This window comes from Triturus cristatus, chromosome 10 (genome assembly GCF_964204655.1).
Source record: "Triturus cristatus chromosome 10, aTriCri1.1, whole genome shotgun sequence".
Taxonomy (NCBI): domain Eukaryota; kingdom Metazoa; phylum Chordata; class Amphibia; order Caudata; family Salamandridae; genus Triturus; species Triturus cristatus.
In genome coordinates, this window is record NC_140593.1 from 613,521,760 (window position 1) to 613,539,578 (window position 17,819).

Genomic DNA, 17,819 nt, shown 5'->3' on the forward strand with positions numbered 1-17,819 from the left:
CAGCGCGACACGCGTAACCACTCGCAGGACCTCGTGCACACCACGCCAGAATCGCTCCACCTTTGGGCATTCCCACAGAATATGCAAGAAAGTTGCCAAAGCACCACAGCCACGCTTACACAGTCCATCCTCAGCAGAGCCCATACGTAGAAGCCTTGGCCCCGTCACGTAAACCCGGTGGAGGATCTTAAGCTGGACGAAGCGAAGGCGAGCCGGGATGGCCACCTCCTTCGGAGAGGCCACCGCGGACATCCAGTCCTCGTCGTCCAACTCCAGCCCATCGGCAACCCAGGCCTCGCGGAGGCCAGTCAGCAGGCCCGATCGGTCGTTGATCAGTTTTTTATATATAAGGGAGATCGTGCTGTCTGGGACATGGCCATCCAGCACTCTGTCCTCCAGGGGGGAAGACTCCGGAATGGACGCGACATCCGGGAAGACGGAGCCCAGCGCGTGGCGGACTTGTAAGTACCGGAAGTACTCACTGCCTTGCAACTGAAACTCCGTCTGCAGCGTCTCGAAAGTTTTGAATCCCCCCCTCGTCCAGAGATCTCCCACTGTGCTGATGCCGATCGTGTCCCATTTCTCGAAGCCCTTCGAGGTCCACAGGGAGCCCAAACTCGCCGACGCATATAGCGGTGACGCCCGGGTCAAACGGTCCTTCCACCCCATAGCTGCGTTAGCCGCGTGCCATACACGCACCATGACACGCGTCGGTCCCGTCAGACGAGGGTCCGGCGCGCCAGAGTAGAGCGCTCGATTGTAGTCGCCACCGGGCAGGAGCATCTTGTCCATTTCAAATGCCGGGTTCAGGGCGGGCCCGTAAAGGCCATGATTAATCGCAGCTAGTTGGGAGGCCCAGTAATACCGTTTAATATCCGGGAGGGCAACCCCCCCATCGTACCACGGGAGCGTCAATTTAGCCAAGGCAATACGTGGCCTCCCGTCCCAGAACAGGCGACGCTGCAAACTCTCCACCTCTCGGAAGTAGCGCGCCGGAACCAAATCCATAGTGTTCTGGAGAGCGTACAGAAAGCGCGGCAACGACATCTTAAACAAGGCCGCTCGGCCGAGCGGCGAAAGCGGCAGACGCCGCCAACGCACCACGTCCTCTTTCAAGCGCTGGAGGGGGGGCAGCAAATTCCGCTCGTAGCGGGCCTCCGGGTCCAGAGTAATATATATACCCAGGTACCGAAACCCCTGGAAGGCAATCTGGATCGGACAGTCCCGTGGTAGGACCGGAGCCTCCCCGGCAAGCACATATACACAGCATTTCGCCCAGTTGATGACGAGGCCTGAGTTGCGACCGAATGAGCGCAAAACATCAACTAGGACGATCAGTGATTTACGCGGGGAGGCGAGATATAGAAGGATATCATCAGCGTAGAGGGACACACGGTCCTCATGCTCGGGGGTCCAGCGGAGACCACGGATGGAAGGGTGCCACCGCAGCCACTCCGCCAGGGGCTCCAGGGCCAGTGCAAACAGGAGAGGCGACAGGGGGCAACCCTGTCGCGTGCCCCGTCCCAGTGCGAATGGGGCCGAAGCTCGTCCATTCACCACCACCTGCGCCAATGGGCCGGAATATAACAACTTGACCCAGCTGATGAAGCCTGGTCCGAAGCCAAACTTCGCCAGCATCGCCCAAATGTATGGCCACTCAAGCGTATCAAACGCCATGGTGGCGTCCAAGGACGCCAAGATGGCCGGTTCCCGCACGAACGGGACACGCGCGAGCACCCCGTGCAAGCGTCGCAGATTAAGGGCCGTGTTACGATGGGGTATGAAGCCGGACTGGTCTTGGTGGACCAAGTCGCCCACCACGCCGACCAGCCGGTTGGCCAGCACCTTGGCGAGGATTTTGGGCTCCGCGTTCAAGAGCGAGATAGGCCTATAGGATGTGACCCGCTCACGGGGTCTCCCCCCCTTGTGGATCACCACGATCGTGGCCAGACGCTGGTCCGGCGGAAGGGAACCCCGCGAGCGGGCCGCCAGGAACATCGCGCGCAGGTGGGGCGCCAGCACATCCGGTCGCAGCTTGTACAGCTCGATAGGAATGCCATTGGGGCCCATGGCCTTGCCAGATGCGATCGAGCGGATAGCAAGGGCAATTTCGTCCGAGGTGGGAGGAGCGTCCAGCGAATCCCTGTCCTCCACCGAAAGGGAGGGCAGCGCGATGTCCCGAAGCAGGGCATGGGAATCCTCCTCCGAGCAGGGAGAAACCGGGGAATACACCTCGCGGAAATAATCCGCGAAGCAGGAGACAATGGCGTCCGGCTCGGTGACACATACACCATCCATCCTCTCGATCAATGGAACCACACGACTCGCTCTCTCCTTTTTATCCAACCACGCTATCAATTTACTAGCCTTATCACCCACATCATACAGTCGCCCCTGCTGCTCTCTACTGAGGCCCCTGGCCGCCTCCGTGACGAGGGCCCTATAGGCCGCCTGCTTGAGGTGTAGAACATGCAATGTGGCATCCGTCACCCCGCTCCCCAGGTCACCCTCTAGTTCAGTAATTTCGGCCTCCACCCGGGTTACCTCCTCCCGCTCGCGCCTCCGGGCATGGGAGATAAAGGAGAGGGCCTCCCCCCTGAGAACTACCTTAAAAGCCTCCCAAAGGGAGATAGCCGAAGGGACAGACCCCACATTCTCCTCAAAGTACCGCTGCAAGGATTTGATCAATTCGGCTCGAATAGTGGGGTCGCGCAGGTACCAGGCATTGATTGGGGCTACCCTGCCCTCCCCCTTCGGGAAGACATCAACGTGCAGCAGTAATGGGGAGTGATCTGAAATACCCCGCGCCAAATGGCGCACCTCTCCCACTCTCCCAGCATAGGCCGCAGGAACAAGGATATAATCAAGCCGCGAGAGGCTACCATGGGCACCCGAGTGGAAGGTGTATTGCAGCTGCGCGGGATGCTTTAGTCGCCAGCAATCCACCAATCCTAGTGTATCTAAAAGGCCGGACAGCCACGCCTGTGCCCGGGGGAGGTCCCTAGGGGGATGACGATCCATAGACCCAGAAGCCACCGCATTGAAGTCCCCCCCAACTACCAGAAGCCCACCCGGGAGGTCAAGGAGGAGGCGCCCCAGGTCCGCAAACGTGGTAGATTGCAACCCCGGCGGAACGTACACTGATACAAAAACGACCACTCTGCCCTCCATTCTACCCACCAAGACAGTGTAACGTCCCCTCTCATCATGGCGCACCTCATCAATCTCCAATGGGAGCGAGTTCTTAATCATGATGCCCACCCCCCGCGAGCCCGAGGTGAAGCCCGAATGGGCCACCAAGCGATAGCCTCTCCGATTCATGGCATGAAAGGAATTACCTATAAGGTGTGTCTCCTGCAGGAAGATCACATCTGGTGAAATTCGTTTCAGATACTGCAGGACCACACCACGCTTAATCCTATCCCCCAGTCCGTTAACGTTCCATGATAACACAGTCAGATCCCTACCCCCCATCATACATGGAAGCCATCAATCGTCCCCGAAAGAGCATCTCAAAAACAACAATACAGTAAAGGGTTCGCCTTGCGGTACAAACAAACAACACTCCACCCCCACCCACCCATCCCAACAGAACTCCCCCCTCCCTGCACCCCTGCATGAGCCCAGTCAGCCCCCCCAAAGTGCAGTGTGCCTGTCGCCCCATAGATGAAAAACTAACTAGTCCCCCAGAGAAGGAGGGGGGAAAGCCCCCAATGGACCCCGTACGACCTCCATAGGAGGGGAACATACACGATCAGTGAATGGTAACCAAAATGTTGTCCAGAGCAAGGCCTACTATTCACCCCTCAGTTCTGATCCAGCGAGCCCTCCCCGCCAACCGCACCCCCCCCACCCCCCCGGCCCCGATCCCCAGGCAGAGTATCCAACCAGTCCCCAGCCGCCTCGGGACGGTCAAAAAAGTGCGTGCGACCATCCACCTCCACCCTCAGCTTAGCTGGAAAAAGCATTGAGTACTTAAGGTTCAGGTCCCGTAGGCGACGTTTAACTCCGAGAAAACTCAGTCTCTGCTTTTGGACCGTCGGAGTAAAGTCAGGGTAGAAATTCACGTCCATATTATCGAGCTTGACCGGTCCCTGTAGCCTGGAAGTCTGCAGGATAGCGTCTCTGTCCCGAAAGTTAAAAATCCGGGCAATGAGAGGCCGCGGCGGGGCTCCGACCTTAGGTCTTCCTCCGGGGACCCTGTGGGCCCGTTCCACCGCAAAAAGTTTACTCAGCCCCCGGGGCTGGAGATGGGTGAGGATCAGGTCTTCCACAAACAAATCCGCCGCCTCCTCCTCCCGTCCCTCCGGCACCCCGACAATACAAACGTTGTTCCTCCGGGCCCGACCCTCGGCGTCCTCCAATCGACGGTCCATCATGGCGCTCGCCTGGCCAAGCCGGTTCACCTCCTTTTGAAGGGCCGCCACGTCTGTAGTGAGACTCGAGGTGGTGTGGGCCAGGGAATCGACCCGGTCATTTGTTTTAGACAAGTCGGCTCTCACCAGGCCCACATCCACCAGGGCCGAGTCTATCTTCTGCGCAAGAGTATCAAAGCGCTGGTCCACCGAGGCCTTCATCTCGGCAATGGCGCCCATGACGTCCCGGAGGGTCAGATCCGCGGGCTGAGCAGACGCCTCAGCCGGGCCCGCGGGGGATGTACGCTGTGCCTCTGGGGATCCCTTCTGGAGGGTGTAGCGGTCCATACTGTTTGACTGATGTGCCGGGCCGCGGCGGGTCGATTTCACCTTTGCCCGGTCGCCATCTTGCTTTGTGGACATGTCGCACTCCCAAAGTCGTGCCAATCTCCTCGAAAGGGCCGATAAACCAGTTCACGGGTTCCGGGGGGGGTTGACCACTGGACCGCAGGACAACTCACAGCCGGCGGGTCAGCCAGGCACCGGGACAAGGCCACACCACCGCACCCCGCTCCGCAACCCTACCTCGCTTGAGGGCAAGGAGGGCGCAAAAGCGAAAGTGAAAGCGCGGGGTACGCGAGTCGCCCAGCCCTGCCCGCCGCTGTTGTTCGCTTTGTCCCCGGATCGCCCCACAACTCCAATCCGGGGGGCCGGCGCGGAGAAGGCCGCAATCTTCGATCGGTGCTCCCACCAGTGTCCGGGGTCCGATTCGAAAACGGAAAACGGGTGCCGCCTCAGCTCGGGTACACAGACACAGTCCCCTCATCAAAGACAGGATATAATCAGGATTAATTCAGGAGGTCGCGGAGGTCCTCGGGAGCTTCGCACCTACGCGGCCATCTTGGTTGCGCGCTAGGCTCCTCCTCGAAGTTTCACCTTTTAACTTTCTTTTTATTTTATTCTTTCTAGACTAGCCTACACAGTATTCTTACTTTTATTGTTTGGACTTTTTTTGTGATTTGCTTTTAATCTCTTTGCTCGGGCTATATTCCGGCTTTGGGATTTTTGTCACAACTTTTGATTTTTAGATTTTTTCATACACATTTGACTGTGATCCATCTCTTGAATGTGTGCGCGTGTATATATGTGTGTGTGTGTGTGTGTATATACACACAAAGATGTATAATGACAGTTCTGTCCTCCTTTTTCTTTTTTTCTCTCTCTAGGTCACTTATTATTAATATCTTTTGACATTGATTGCAATTATGCAACACTTTCTTGTCCTGGTGATGGACCTGGTCAATTCTACCACTGGGCCTTTATCTAAGTGACAAGGAATGCCAAAAAAGTGTTTCTTTAATTGTTTACTGTATATGCCTAATTTTTTAGATTTTATTACTTTTTCAGTATTGTTACTAAATCACTGGCAGCCATCCATTTTGTATATATTTGATACTACATGTGTTGCTATACATGCCTTGTTTTCCATGATTAAAATTATTGATATCAGACTGACATTTGAGTCTATATATGTAAAACTGTGTGGCCAGAACCCAAATTGGTTGGGACAAAATTATTTGGATTAGCAAGTTTTATGTGTCTTTAGGATTGTTGTTTTTCCTTGTGTAAGGCTTTAGTTATTTGATTTCTTTTCTATTCTAGATACATATATTCTTAATTTAATGCTATAGCATGGCTTCACTGGGTTTACCCGATACCAAGTGAACCACAGTCATTTGTTATAAGGGTTACCAAATAAGTCAGCCTAGTCGTGATTCAACTTCATATCTCTTCTTTCACTATCCTATACTTCCTGTCTCTTGAATCACTCACTCAATGTCAAATTATTTTTCTTTCCTGCTCTATACCTTTATAACTGTTTCCAGTTTTTTTTTTTCTTCCACCTTCTTTTTCCCGGTGTCTCACTTGCTTTGGGTTAAATTCTGATGATGATAGATTAACTGCAGGAATTTCTACTACCATATCACGGTGAAAATGTCAACCTATAAAAATATTGCATTCATAATATTGACCTCACCACTATATTGAGAGGTAAGTCTCGGTTAGCAATTGTGGAGTTAAATATAGTAAATATATGCTTCCCTTGATAGTGTAATAGTAAGAGATAGAGTTTTTGCATTAGTTTTTGTACGGTGATTTTCAACTGCAACATATTAACATACAAGCCCCAGCCTCAAAAAATAATAATTAGTACCAAACACCTGAACCCTTTGGCAAAAATGTAAAACTGTATCACACTACATTCTCGTGCGGATAAGTTAAAAAAGAACGGCATTGACAAAGAATGCTGCATCCTACCAGCATGAAGGGTCAGCTGTAAATAAAAGTATTGTAAGTTCCAAACACAAATTCAATAACACAATATCATCTCAGATTTAGGAAATGCTGAGTTTGAGGTTAGGATTTACTAATTGCAAATTTTACCATGATGAGATAGTAAAAATTGTTGACTTTTTTGCTCACTTACCAAAGATCTGTTGAGGTTTCTATGAAGGTACACACTTCCGGGATCGGTCAGAGAAATTTCGTTGGCGATTCGCTTATCTGTGATCACACCAAACCGCACAGTACTGATGTAGTCTGAAATGGTAAAATGAATTGCTTCATTAATGTTATACAATTCAACAATGTGGTATGATGTTTACATGTGTACACACACACACACACACACACACTGAAGTCTACTGATGTACCATCACAGGTTACAGTGATGCTTATTTTGATAACTGCCAAGCGACCTACTGATAGAGGCTTACACCTGGCCTTTGCACGGCTCTAATATATAACAGTTGCTCTCACATTTAGGATTGACCAACAAAATGTGTACTGGATTCCAAAACGATATGAGCTAACACACTATCAGCAAATCTAGAGCTGCGTACACATTCTGTTACATTGCTGAATAACAGCACTAAACACATACCATTGACCTGTGTTGAACGCTTCACGTTCCCATGCGACCCACAGTTTATCTCTCTTTAATAGCAATTTATTCACATTGTCTATGCTGACAACTTTACTATCTGGCAGTACCAAAAGAAAAATGGTCTACACTCGAACATGTCAGGTAAGCGAATGGTTGGCACATTCAGGGCCAAAAAATACGGCAGAGAATGAAAAAAAGCCAACTCGCTTCTTCCAAAATAAAGCAATTAGTTGACTCTTTAAAACTTACATTAGTACAACAGTAAGTCACTCTTTAGGTCTCACTGAGCTAGCTATTGAGTACCAAAAAGAGAAACAGGATAAAGATCACCACCTCCCCCAGTCAATGCTTGTTTTAAGAGACATTCACATGTTAATCATCCCACTTTATCAGGGATTCGTTGATTGGAACTGTCTTTCATGACATATCGAGTTTGCGCAGCACCATAAGGCAATTTAATTGGTGCAGAAGTGCGATGATAACACCCACGGTAGACACTGGTCTTTTTGTTGCCTATAAATGAGTCTGGCAAATTCTTTTCCTATCTTGAGCTATTAAGCAGGGATGAGAGTGGTTCAGTGTGTTGAGTACTTTACCTGCGGCTTTCCAGTTCTGTATTCCCAGTCATAGCATCTCTGACCACATACATGTATGCCACCTTTGTGGAAATAAAGCAATTAGTTGTTCCTTTACATCTTACAATAGTACAAAGTATCACTTTATAGGACTCACGGTTCAAGCTATTTTGAGCTATACAGAGAAAGACGCTAAAGATCACCACACCACCCCATGTCAATGCTTCTTTAAAGTGTCCTTCGAATGTTGATCAACCCACATTAATCAGCAGTTGATAAAATGGTCTTTCATAACATACGGAGTTTTGCAGACCACTATATAGCCATTTTGTTGGTGAAGAAGAGAGAGAAGTAAGCCTAGGGTAGGGCAAGTACAGGGTTTTAAGTGGGTTATGGCTTCCAGATGCAGATCGTAGTTTGGTGGTGTTGTCCTCTGGCTCTTACTGCTTTGTAGGTCTTTTAGGATCCTAGTTTTTGAAGTCCCGATGCAAACAAGGATGCCAGCAGAGACAGTCAGCTCCAGACAAGTGGTAGTCTTTTTTTGGAAAGGGACTCTGGTTGCACCCCATACATCTCAGTTTTGTAAACAGTAAGCATCGTAGAGGTGTTGTGGAATGGATTTCATTGGTAGCACATTCAGTATTTGGAAATGTGAATGTTATTCCTCAATGGATCCCAAAACTGTAAGCAATTGTACACTTAAACTGCAATTTGAACGTTAGTTATATAGGGCCACATGTATCAACTTTAAGAAATAGCCAATACCTAAATGCGATTTTCTGTGATTAGGTATTCTCTATTGTATGAAACTCCAAGAGCTTTATTTAGCGAGTTGTAGCGGGTCGCAAATCCACCTACCTCATTAATATTAATTAGGTAGGTCGCTATTTACGACCCATTAGGAAAAGCAAAAAATCACATGGATGTTGGCCTGCTGGGGTCAGCAGACCACCATGTCCCTGATTGCTTTTCAATAAAGCAATATATATTTTTTTTAATTTAGCCAGTTTTCCTTAAAGGAAAACAGGTTGTGTTTAAAAGAAAAAAAATTTAAGTTTTCTTTTCATTTCTTAAGAGGTAGCAGTGGTCCTTGGGACCACTGCCTGTTTTTCAAAAACGTTTTCACCACCATTCATAAAGGGTAAGGGGTCCCTTGAGGACCCCTTCCCATTTGCAAATGGGTTACCACCAACTTGAAGTTTGTTGGTAAAATGCGAATGTTTTGCGACTGCTTTCCGGTCACAAGACATTCTTACATACTGCTGCGATTCTGTATTAGGAAGGGACGCCCTAAACATGCCCCTTCCTAATAGCAAATCGCTAACCCATTTTGCGATTTGGTAATAGGTTACTGAATCGTAAAATAGGGTTTGGTACATAGGAAAAACCTTTTTTGCGTTCGCAAACGGGCCAATTCTTTGAATCGGCCTGTTTGTGAACACAAAATATGTTCATAAATTTGGCCCTGTGTTTCCTAAAAATTGTTTCTGTAGCTTTCTCTTCAAAAATGTTGAGGTTCTGCTTCTGTGAATACCAAGGAAATTGGTTCTTTCTAAACACGCTAGAAATCGTGTTCAGCAGATGTGGTTACAAAAAAATCTATGTTGAGAGGGAGCTCAGAATTGTAACTTGAGGAAGCCTTGAACATCAAAAATTGTAAAATAGGAGGTGAAAGAAGGAACTAAGCTTGCGCTTTTGAGTCTATTTATTCAATAAATTTAACGTCAGGTACTTAGTCCATAATGAAATCATTGTTGTGAATCAGGATCTCTACAAATATAGATTTACTTTAAACAATGAAACATTGGGCTAAGAGTGAAATGTCTCACTCTCGCATCGAACAGAGTAACAAAGCCAGTGCTTTAAATGGGGGAAAAAAAGTGCAGGTACTCATCAGATCGAGCTGGGGGCGTGGCAAGGAGGCGGGGCTAGAGGCGGGACTAAGGGTGGGTCTAATGAAAAACATTTGAAGGGCTCAAGAATTTTTGAATGATGACAAATTGCTTCCCTCAGCAATTTATTGTTGATGCCCTTGCATGTATTAAGTTGTACTAGTTGACAGACTATTGAAAGGTAACTATCACGTTTTCCTTTTTGTCAGAGGCACCTGTATATTAAACAAAACATTAAAAGGTGCAGAGACTTGTTTTACTGAAAATTAATTAAAGGAAAAAGACTACATCCTAAAATGCAACTCTGACTCGCATCGGGTGAAAGGAAGCCATCAGTTGTCATGCTAGTGATCCTGGGAGAAGAAAGTTATCTGGTTACAGAGCAATAATATTTCACCCTTTCATTCACTTTCAGATACTGTGCCACCCAGCAAAATCTAGTCCAAAATTCTGAGGGGCTAGTAAAGGGATGGAGGCACATATAACCATGTACATATGACCACAGTGTCACTGATGATTGTGGTCAGCAGGCCTGCTGCAGCCACGGTTTCTGATATGGGAGGCACCCTGTACCCACATGTGTTTGATGCTCAAAGCTTCCCTTAGGCCTGCTCCTTCACCTCAAGTCCAAGGCTTGGCTTCCTCACTTGGGTGGCTTTGGGTTCCCTGGTGCTCCCACTCATACTACGTGGCTCACTTTTTTCATGAATACCAGATACAGCCAGCTGTTGTGTTCAGAAACCCATGAAAACACCTTAACCACTGTAACACTTCCCATCAAGGGCTTGTAGAAGTTGGCCAAATCCCCCCACACTGAAGGTATTGTATTGTATTGTAATTGCATTTATATAGCGCTTACTACCCCTGACGAGGCATCAAAGCGCTTTTTCAGCGAGTAGCGCACTACTCCGGAACCCAAGAAGGATTAGTGTTGAATTAGTATAGTGAAAATCTGAAAGTAATTTGAGTGGTGGATAGGTTAGTCAGTTATTTGGATTCAGAAGGATAGCAGAGAGATAGAAGAGGGAAAAAGGTTTGCATTTATTTAGCGCTTGTTACACCTGATGGGGTGTTGAAGCGCTTTTGTTTGGAGAGTAGCACTTATCGGGTTTAAACAACAAATAATTACCAAAAAGTGTGACTCAGCATGTGTATGACAGCAAAAAAGCGTACTTGACAATCTGGAATAGGCCTCGTTTCTAAGAAATGCTTGATATCAGTCACAAGCATTCTGGAAGCAATTCAAAGTGTGATCTTACATCATAGAAATGAATGAGAAACTTTCATCAAGCCATGGGATGTCATGTCTTAGTCGTGTTTGAATGCTTATATTGTTAGCTACATTCAGTGTTTTCTGGTAAATGCGCATTTTTAACTCCGTGCACATTATTCTTCCCCTTCCAGTGTGCCCTAGTAAGGTCTATACTGTGTTTAAGTATTTTGATAAATCCATTCTTCCTCCAAGTATGCAATCTGAATTCTTATGATTGTTTTTTGAGCCTTTCATTGTTTAACTTTGTTACAAAAAAATGAGTCACATTATGGTAAACTTTATATTAGCTGCTTAATAAAAAAAAAACACGACTTAAAAATACCACTGTCCCCTCAAAATTATTTTTCTATTCAGCTGCCGCCCCCGCTTTAGATAACACTCTTTTGGATGACGAGATACTCTCCTACCTCTACCCTCTGATGTCCCTAGCCCTTACTTACTTAGCCCCATGTCCCCTCCGATGCCCCATTTGTCTCTTTAAATTTTCTCTTTTTTCAGCTGGTCACGCCACCTTTCATCTTAAATGTCCCCTTGTTCATCTCATCAAATTCCTTCTCTTGCTTTTCTGGGATACCCCTCCCCCATTTAAAATACCAGTCTCTGCCACTGTAGCGGTCGCTCTGTCCTCACACAACAGGCCCCTTCCACCGACCTGTGTCATTCTCGAAAGCCTTGGCTTTCTTGGGACACCTACCCACCCCCGACTCTCATCAGATGATCCCCATCTCATCCATCAGGTGCTTTATTTTAAACCCACTGCCCAGGGCCGGCTTTAGTGCTAGTGGCGCCCTGTGCGACAATGTTTGTTGGCGCCCCCCCAATGACCACCTCCACCACGGATTCTCTCACTAGCACCCTTTAACAGTGACCAAGTCACCATAACCACACTCTCTCAGATGCATTGAATTAGTTATATAGCGCCACTCATACCAGTGTAGGGTGTCCGAGCACTTTGCATCACACACACATTACACAGAGACAATCATACGAGTGTAAATCAGTGTATAGGAAATGTTACTTAAGCCAAAGGACTGAAAGTGTAGGAGTCACATGTCACCCATACTGGTAGGCAGTATAGTTTAAGAGTGCTTGGTGTGGAGAAGCACAAACGCAGAGTCGAAAAAGAAACAGCATAGTTGGGAGTTTTCTTTAATAATAAAAATCGATTTCTAGCCACATTAACCCTTTTTGCAACATTAATCGATGTTCTAATAATGTATACTTTGCAGTGTGTATGCAGTTCTGGGATGAAAGTTAATAGCTCACTGTTGTATATTAGGACTTTAAGATCTGAATTGCAAGTAACAAAAGGATGTCTCTTTTGAAAGCAGTAATCTGCTGACCTGTTTACATCATATGCACTCTGTAATCTACTTGATACAAGTTCTTTGCAGCAGGCATATTAACCCTCTGCACTAACTTCACCTAAGTCAAAACCTCAACTATACAAAACGCTGATCTCTCTCCAGGAAGATAATTAATCACACGAGTTTTCTTTACATTTATGTGAGGGCTGGTAATTGCAGGCGGAAAGAAACGCTGCAGCAGGTGCTTCAAAAGCTTAATAAACTTTCAAACGGCGCCCCCAGGAAGCCAGCACCTGGTGCGGTGGCACCGGTCGCACCACCCTAAAGCCGGCCCTGCCACTGCCCCACGCCCGCAGTGTATTCTCAAATATCTTTGCTTGCCCCTTTCTTCTTTTTCAGATAACCCCTCGATTTATTTAGTCGACTGTGCTTATACCCCTTCATTTCTGAAAGCTCTCCTCAGTTGTCCCCCTTTTCACCCGCCAGCTGCTATGCTATCCTCTCCGTCTTTTTCGCACAGAAGAAAGGGAAAGCCAGAGCAAATTGGGATTTTTAAAGAGCTTCTCTTTCTTCCCACCGCATAGCTTCCTGGCGGAAGGGGGGGGGGGGTCACCTGAGGCACAACTAGAGTCAAATTTCGTGTGGGGTGGGGGGTCTGATTCTTCAAGCAAAAGGTAGAGTGGAGGTGCAGGGGCTCTAAGGGATGAAAAACATCAAAGCCTCGTTAACTAGCAAAAGGTCTTTTAAAGACCTGTGAAGTACTCGGGTGCGGCTGTGTTTGTACCTGGGGAAACTGTCTCATCCCGGGCTGCAACACACGAGGGGGGGTGGGGGGGCGAAGGCCTTTGAGTCCAATGGGCGTTGCGCGCCTGGGTCACACGTTGCTCTGCTTTGGCGCCATGGCGTCACTGCTCTCCTTGTGAAATCACCAATATGTGAGCATGCACCGCAGTGTAGAAATGCGACGCATGCTCACATGACTTTGTGTGACAGTGAGTACCGGTACTCTATTTAATAACAGAGAAGTGCCGGTACTCTTGGAGGGGGAAAAAATAAGTGCCGGTACTCAGTACCGGTGAGTACCGGCCCATTTAAAGCACTGAACAAAGCGACATACTCAAAAAGATCCAATAAGCTTTTAGGCAAGTTAACAATAATTGAAACGTAAATAAATTGTACACCAGTCCTGCCAAGTATCACGCATCAGGCGTTAGACTAACACATTTCAGTGCGGTGGTCCACATCACTGCACTGAAATGCAAAGTCACTCATAATGGGCATAGCTCCTGCCTTGCCTGTCAAGTCTAGCACTGCTATGCTGATGTTGGACTCAGTGCCAGCGCGCTGTGTGAGCGCACTGCTCCCGGCAGGATTGGGGGCTTTCAGCTGGCTGAGCTAGCTACTAACTGGCTACAATGTTATCAATAGGGCGGCGGCAGGCATTACCTGATTCGGACTGAATGTCAGGCGATGCAGTGTCCAATGCCAACTACTGAGACATCATGATCAGCTGACTCAGGTTTAACATGGTGACTTCAATAGGCGAGGACGTCACGTCCTGCTGCTGCCTGCAGTGCCCATGGGTGGCTACAGTTTTAATAAACTTTGGGGGAGACAGGTTGCAGAAATGGCACTGCTGGCACCGCTGCGCGATAAATTCAAATTCAAATTAGTGATCCCTGCACCGGCCGGACCCAACCCCACGAATCACGGCAGCCACTAGAGTACGAAATGTGCAGCTGCCTGCTGTTGAGCCTGGATGTGCGGGCAGAACGCTTGTCGAAGGATTTATCTATTTCTTTGTGGTTAGGTCTCTGAGGATGCGGGCGGCTTGGCCGTAAACAAAAATTGCCGCGGCTCGCCTCGTTAGGTAAGTGTCAATCTCAGACAGTGCGCCACTGTACTGTTTCTCAAGGACTCAAACATTTGCTTTTTTCTATAAATCTCGCCTAGCTCCCGGCCAATGATCAACTGCCTGCCCTGTGGCTGAATTAAATGGACCACAATGAATTTAACAAAAGGCATGTTTTAAAACCAACCTACATTTTGCAGAATGTTCTCTGGACATTGATGGAGAGAGGCAGACAAACATCTTCTACAGAGGGCTTTGGTGACAGGAGAAAGACGTGAAAACTGTGAAGGTGCTAGAGGGTAAGGGACAGAAAGCAAAAGGCACTACATGTGGAACATCTGACAGGTAGAGGAGCGTGGCAACCACAACACATCTGTTGGCACATACCCTGCCCCCTTCTCCTTGAATGGCAGTTTGGCGTACTCTAGGCTCCTATCCAAGGGTGAGACATCAGAGTCACTCCTGGGGAGAAACAGAGCCACAGACTCTGGGGTCTCTAGCAAGGGTGTCCGGCTTCTGGGGTGCACCCCTTGGGGGTGAGAGGTCACCCTTGGGTTCATTTTCGTGAAGGGGATATCTGTCCCTCTAGGCTTGAAGCTAGCAGTTCCTGGCTGTAGTAGTTTCAGTCCTGGTCTTTAATGTAGGGTTGAAGGGTGGTGAGGGGCGAGTTTAGAGGACTCGAAAGCAGCAGCTCAGTCCTGCTGTTCGCAATCAGTCTCTCCCTTTCCTCTCACGGAGTGAGGCACTCCTCGGGGGTAGCTCTAATTCCCCTCCCCGACAGACACAAGCAGAGAACCAATTCAAACCTGCTAGAGCCGCGCCGGCCCCATAATACCTTCCCCCTCCCGCGGGTTCAGCACTACTCACTCTAGGTCCTGCACGCTCACAGTGACCACTGCTGAGTGCCGAATCATGCTGATGGGGCCGTCATAAGACTTCCCTCCCCTCCACCTAATGGTGGATAGAGCCCAGCGTCGACCTCAGGACCCGCACACGAACCCCACATATAACCTCCAACCTGAACCTCAAGCAACAGCACATAACCCCTCCCTGGACCCTACCCTCGTTATTTGCCCCATAACTGACAGACAACCTCAGAATGGACTTCTGCCTAGTCACCTGCAATACAACCCTCTGCGCCCCCCGCACCCCACGTTAGAGATAGAATAGGAAATCTATTTACCCTATTCTCCATCTCAGGTTGGAATACAATTAATTCTCATCTGTCCGGGAGAGGAAGCGTAATTGAAGAACGCAGATGCACCAAGAGGTCCAACTGGCCTCTCTCAGGCCAAGCCATTAAGTCAAACGATCTGAGTGGAGATGGGTCAAGTTTTTAAAAAAAATGTTTTACAAGCATTATGCAAGAGTGGCCTGGCAGAGCCTTTGTGGCGCTTCATCAAGTGAAGATACGGAGCTTATAAGTGTTTAGTTATCCAGCCCAATATCCTTGGTGCAACAACATCAAGTGTTGCATGGCTAAACACTTATAAGTTCCCAAAGGCAAGACCTATTGGCTATGCCAATGCTTGTTTTTTTCTAGTTTTATATAGCGCAAACTTGACGGTCTGACCCGATGGAATTGGGTATTAGAGCGCTTTACAAGAGCACCAGTTGCGTTACATGAGGACACATGACCCGACTCTGTGTGCCATGACAGTTACACTGGAACCCTTCCGTTTCTGGTGCTTTGTAGCAGTTTTAAGATCTTCATACAGTTTCTCGTTGCTCAAATTGGTATACTTTCTGGTATTTATATGTTTCCCTCGTCTTCATTGCTTGATTTTTGCCCGCGAGAAAGTGTCACTCATGCTCGCAGAATGTCACTTATAATTACACTGAAATTATGAAAATGTCACACATAAGCAATCTGAAACCTTGGCAGCTATGGTACATATTTATCGCTTTATAGCAGGATATCCCTAAAACATTGGCATCTCCCATTTGAACTAGATCCTGAGTAAATGGGGCTCACGAAATAAAATAAAAAAATTCTTGACACAGGGCAACAAAGTATGAAAAACACCAGAAAAGTACATGCAGCTAGTTGACTGACATCAATGACAATAAACCTCCATTTTAAATCTACAAAATGCTCAAAATTAACGCATGAAAATAATTTTTATATATTAGTATTTTCTTCAAGAGTCGAGTATTCCTGCTATAGTTACACAGTGTGTGTCAGTCAGAGGAGACGGCACTCTATGTCATGGTGTTGAAGGCAGCAGTCTAACCTCCGCAGTCTGCGCATAAAGGGAGTTTTGTTCTGGTGAAAGCACAAACTGAATTAAAATTTTGTTTCCTCAACGGCCCCATAAGCCTGACTCACAGCATCCATTCTTCTACGCTTCATGCCTCTGTCGAGAGACTACATACAATAGGGCACACACAGCCGCAATCTGCATAAGCATTCACTGGTAATCATTACTACAAAAATGGAACGGATGGAAGCCAGAAAAAAGCCTTACTTAAAAGGAACAGCCTTTGTTAGCAGAGGTGTTTTCAAACCTTGATGAAACACCCTGAGGTGAGGGAAAGAGGGGCGATGCCGTAAGGCAGGTCACATCACACCTCCAACCTGTGCACCCAAATCACCATCTTCTCTCAAAATGGAAACGGGGTTCCACAATAAAAGAACTACACGCTGCAGCAGGTCAGCTTGTCTATACAGATGCAGCAGTCACAAAGCAGTTCATTCACTCCGGGAGCGAGTTGATCCCAGGGCATACTGAGCTGTTGTGATGCTTGTACGTCCGAGTTAAAAACGTGTGGCAAAACACCAGGCAGCCCCAAACTGGCGCTAGCTCAAAGGATCTGTGATTCCTAACACGTTCCGAGCCTTGTAGCCAAAGGCTTTATGCCTGCATAATTCAAGATCCTCTTGTTGGAGAAGAGAAAATGCTGTCATATGAGGCCCGATGTAGGTAAATATGAAATACCGATTCCTAAATACCGAATTTTACCGATTCGGTATTTAGGAATCGGTATTTCATATGTAGCTAATAATTCGGTAAAAAATACCGAATCGGTAATATTCGTTATTACCGAATCGGTAATACCGATTCGGTAATAAGGAATCACCTTCCCATTCATTCCTATGGGCCTGGAGGCCCATAGGAATGAATGGGAAGCCATTCACTATTACCGATTCGGTAAATACCGAATCGGCAATAGGGGTTGCATATTCAAGGGTGGCAGGGTGTCACATTGACACCCTGCTGCACCCCTGAATTGTGCATGTGTGCACATGTGCGCACATACATGCCCTAAGGGCATGTATGTCTGCCACATTGCACCTTGAAAAAAGCAAATTATTGCTTTCTTAAAGGTATTCGGTATTTACCATCAACTTGTAGTTGGTGGTAAATAACGAATCCTGAATGCAAAAATGCACTCACTTAAGTGCCTCCTACATAGCTTTTAAGGATTCGGTATTTTACCGATTCCTTAAAATAAGGAATCGATAAATTACCGAATCCTTACAACATGCCTCCTACATGAGAAAGGGCTAAATACCGGTCGGTAACGGGAAAATTACCGATTTTCGGCCGTTACTGGCCGGTATTTAGCTACCTATATATAGCCCATAGTCACAATTCTTGGGTCCCCCAACTCCCT

General features: G+C 47.6%; 1 protein-coding gene across 1 annotated transcript in view; it reads right to left on the reverse strand.

Annotated features, from left to right (window-relative positions):
* The window catches only part of TXNDC11 (thioredoxin domain containing 11), a 440,118-nt gene that overhangs the window by 180,530 nt on the left and 241,769 nt on the right, over positions 1 to 17,819 (reverse strand). The window contains exon 6 of the mRNA XM_085632134.1: positions 6,844 to 6,956. Within this exon, the coding sequence (XP_085488260.1) occupies positions 6,844 to 6,956 (113 nt within the window). The remainder of the gene's footprint in view (positions 1 to 6,843; positions 6,957 to 17,819) is intronic.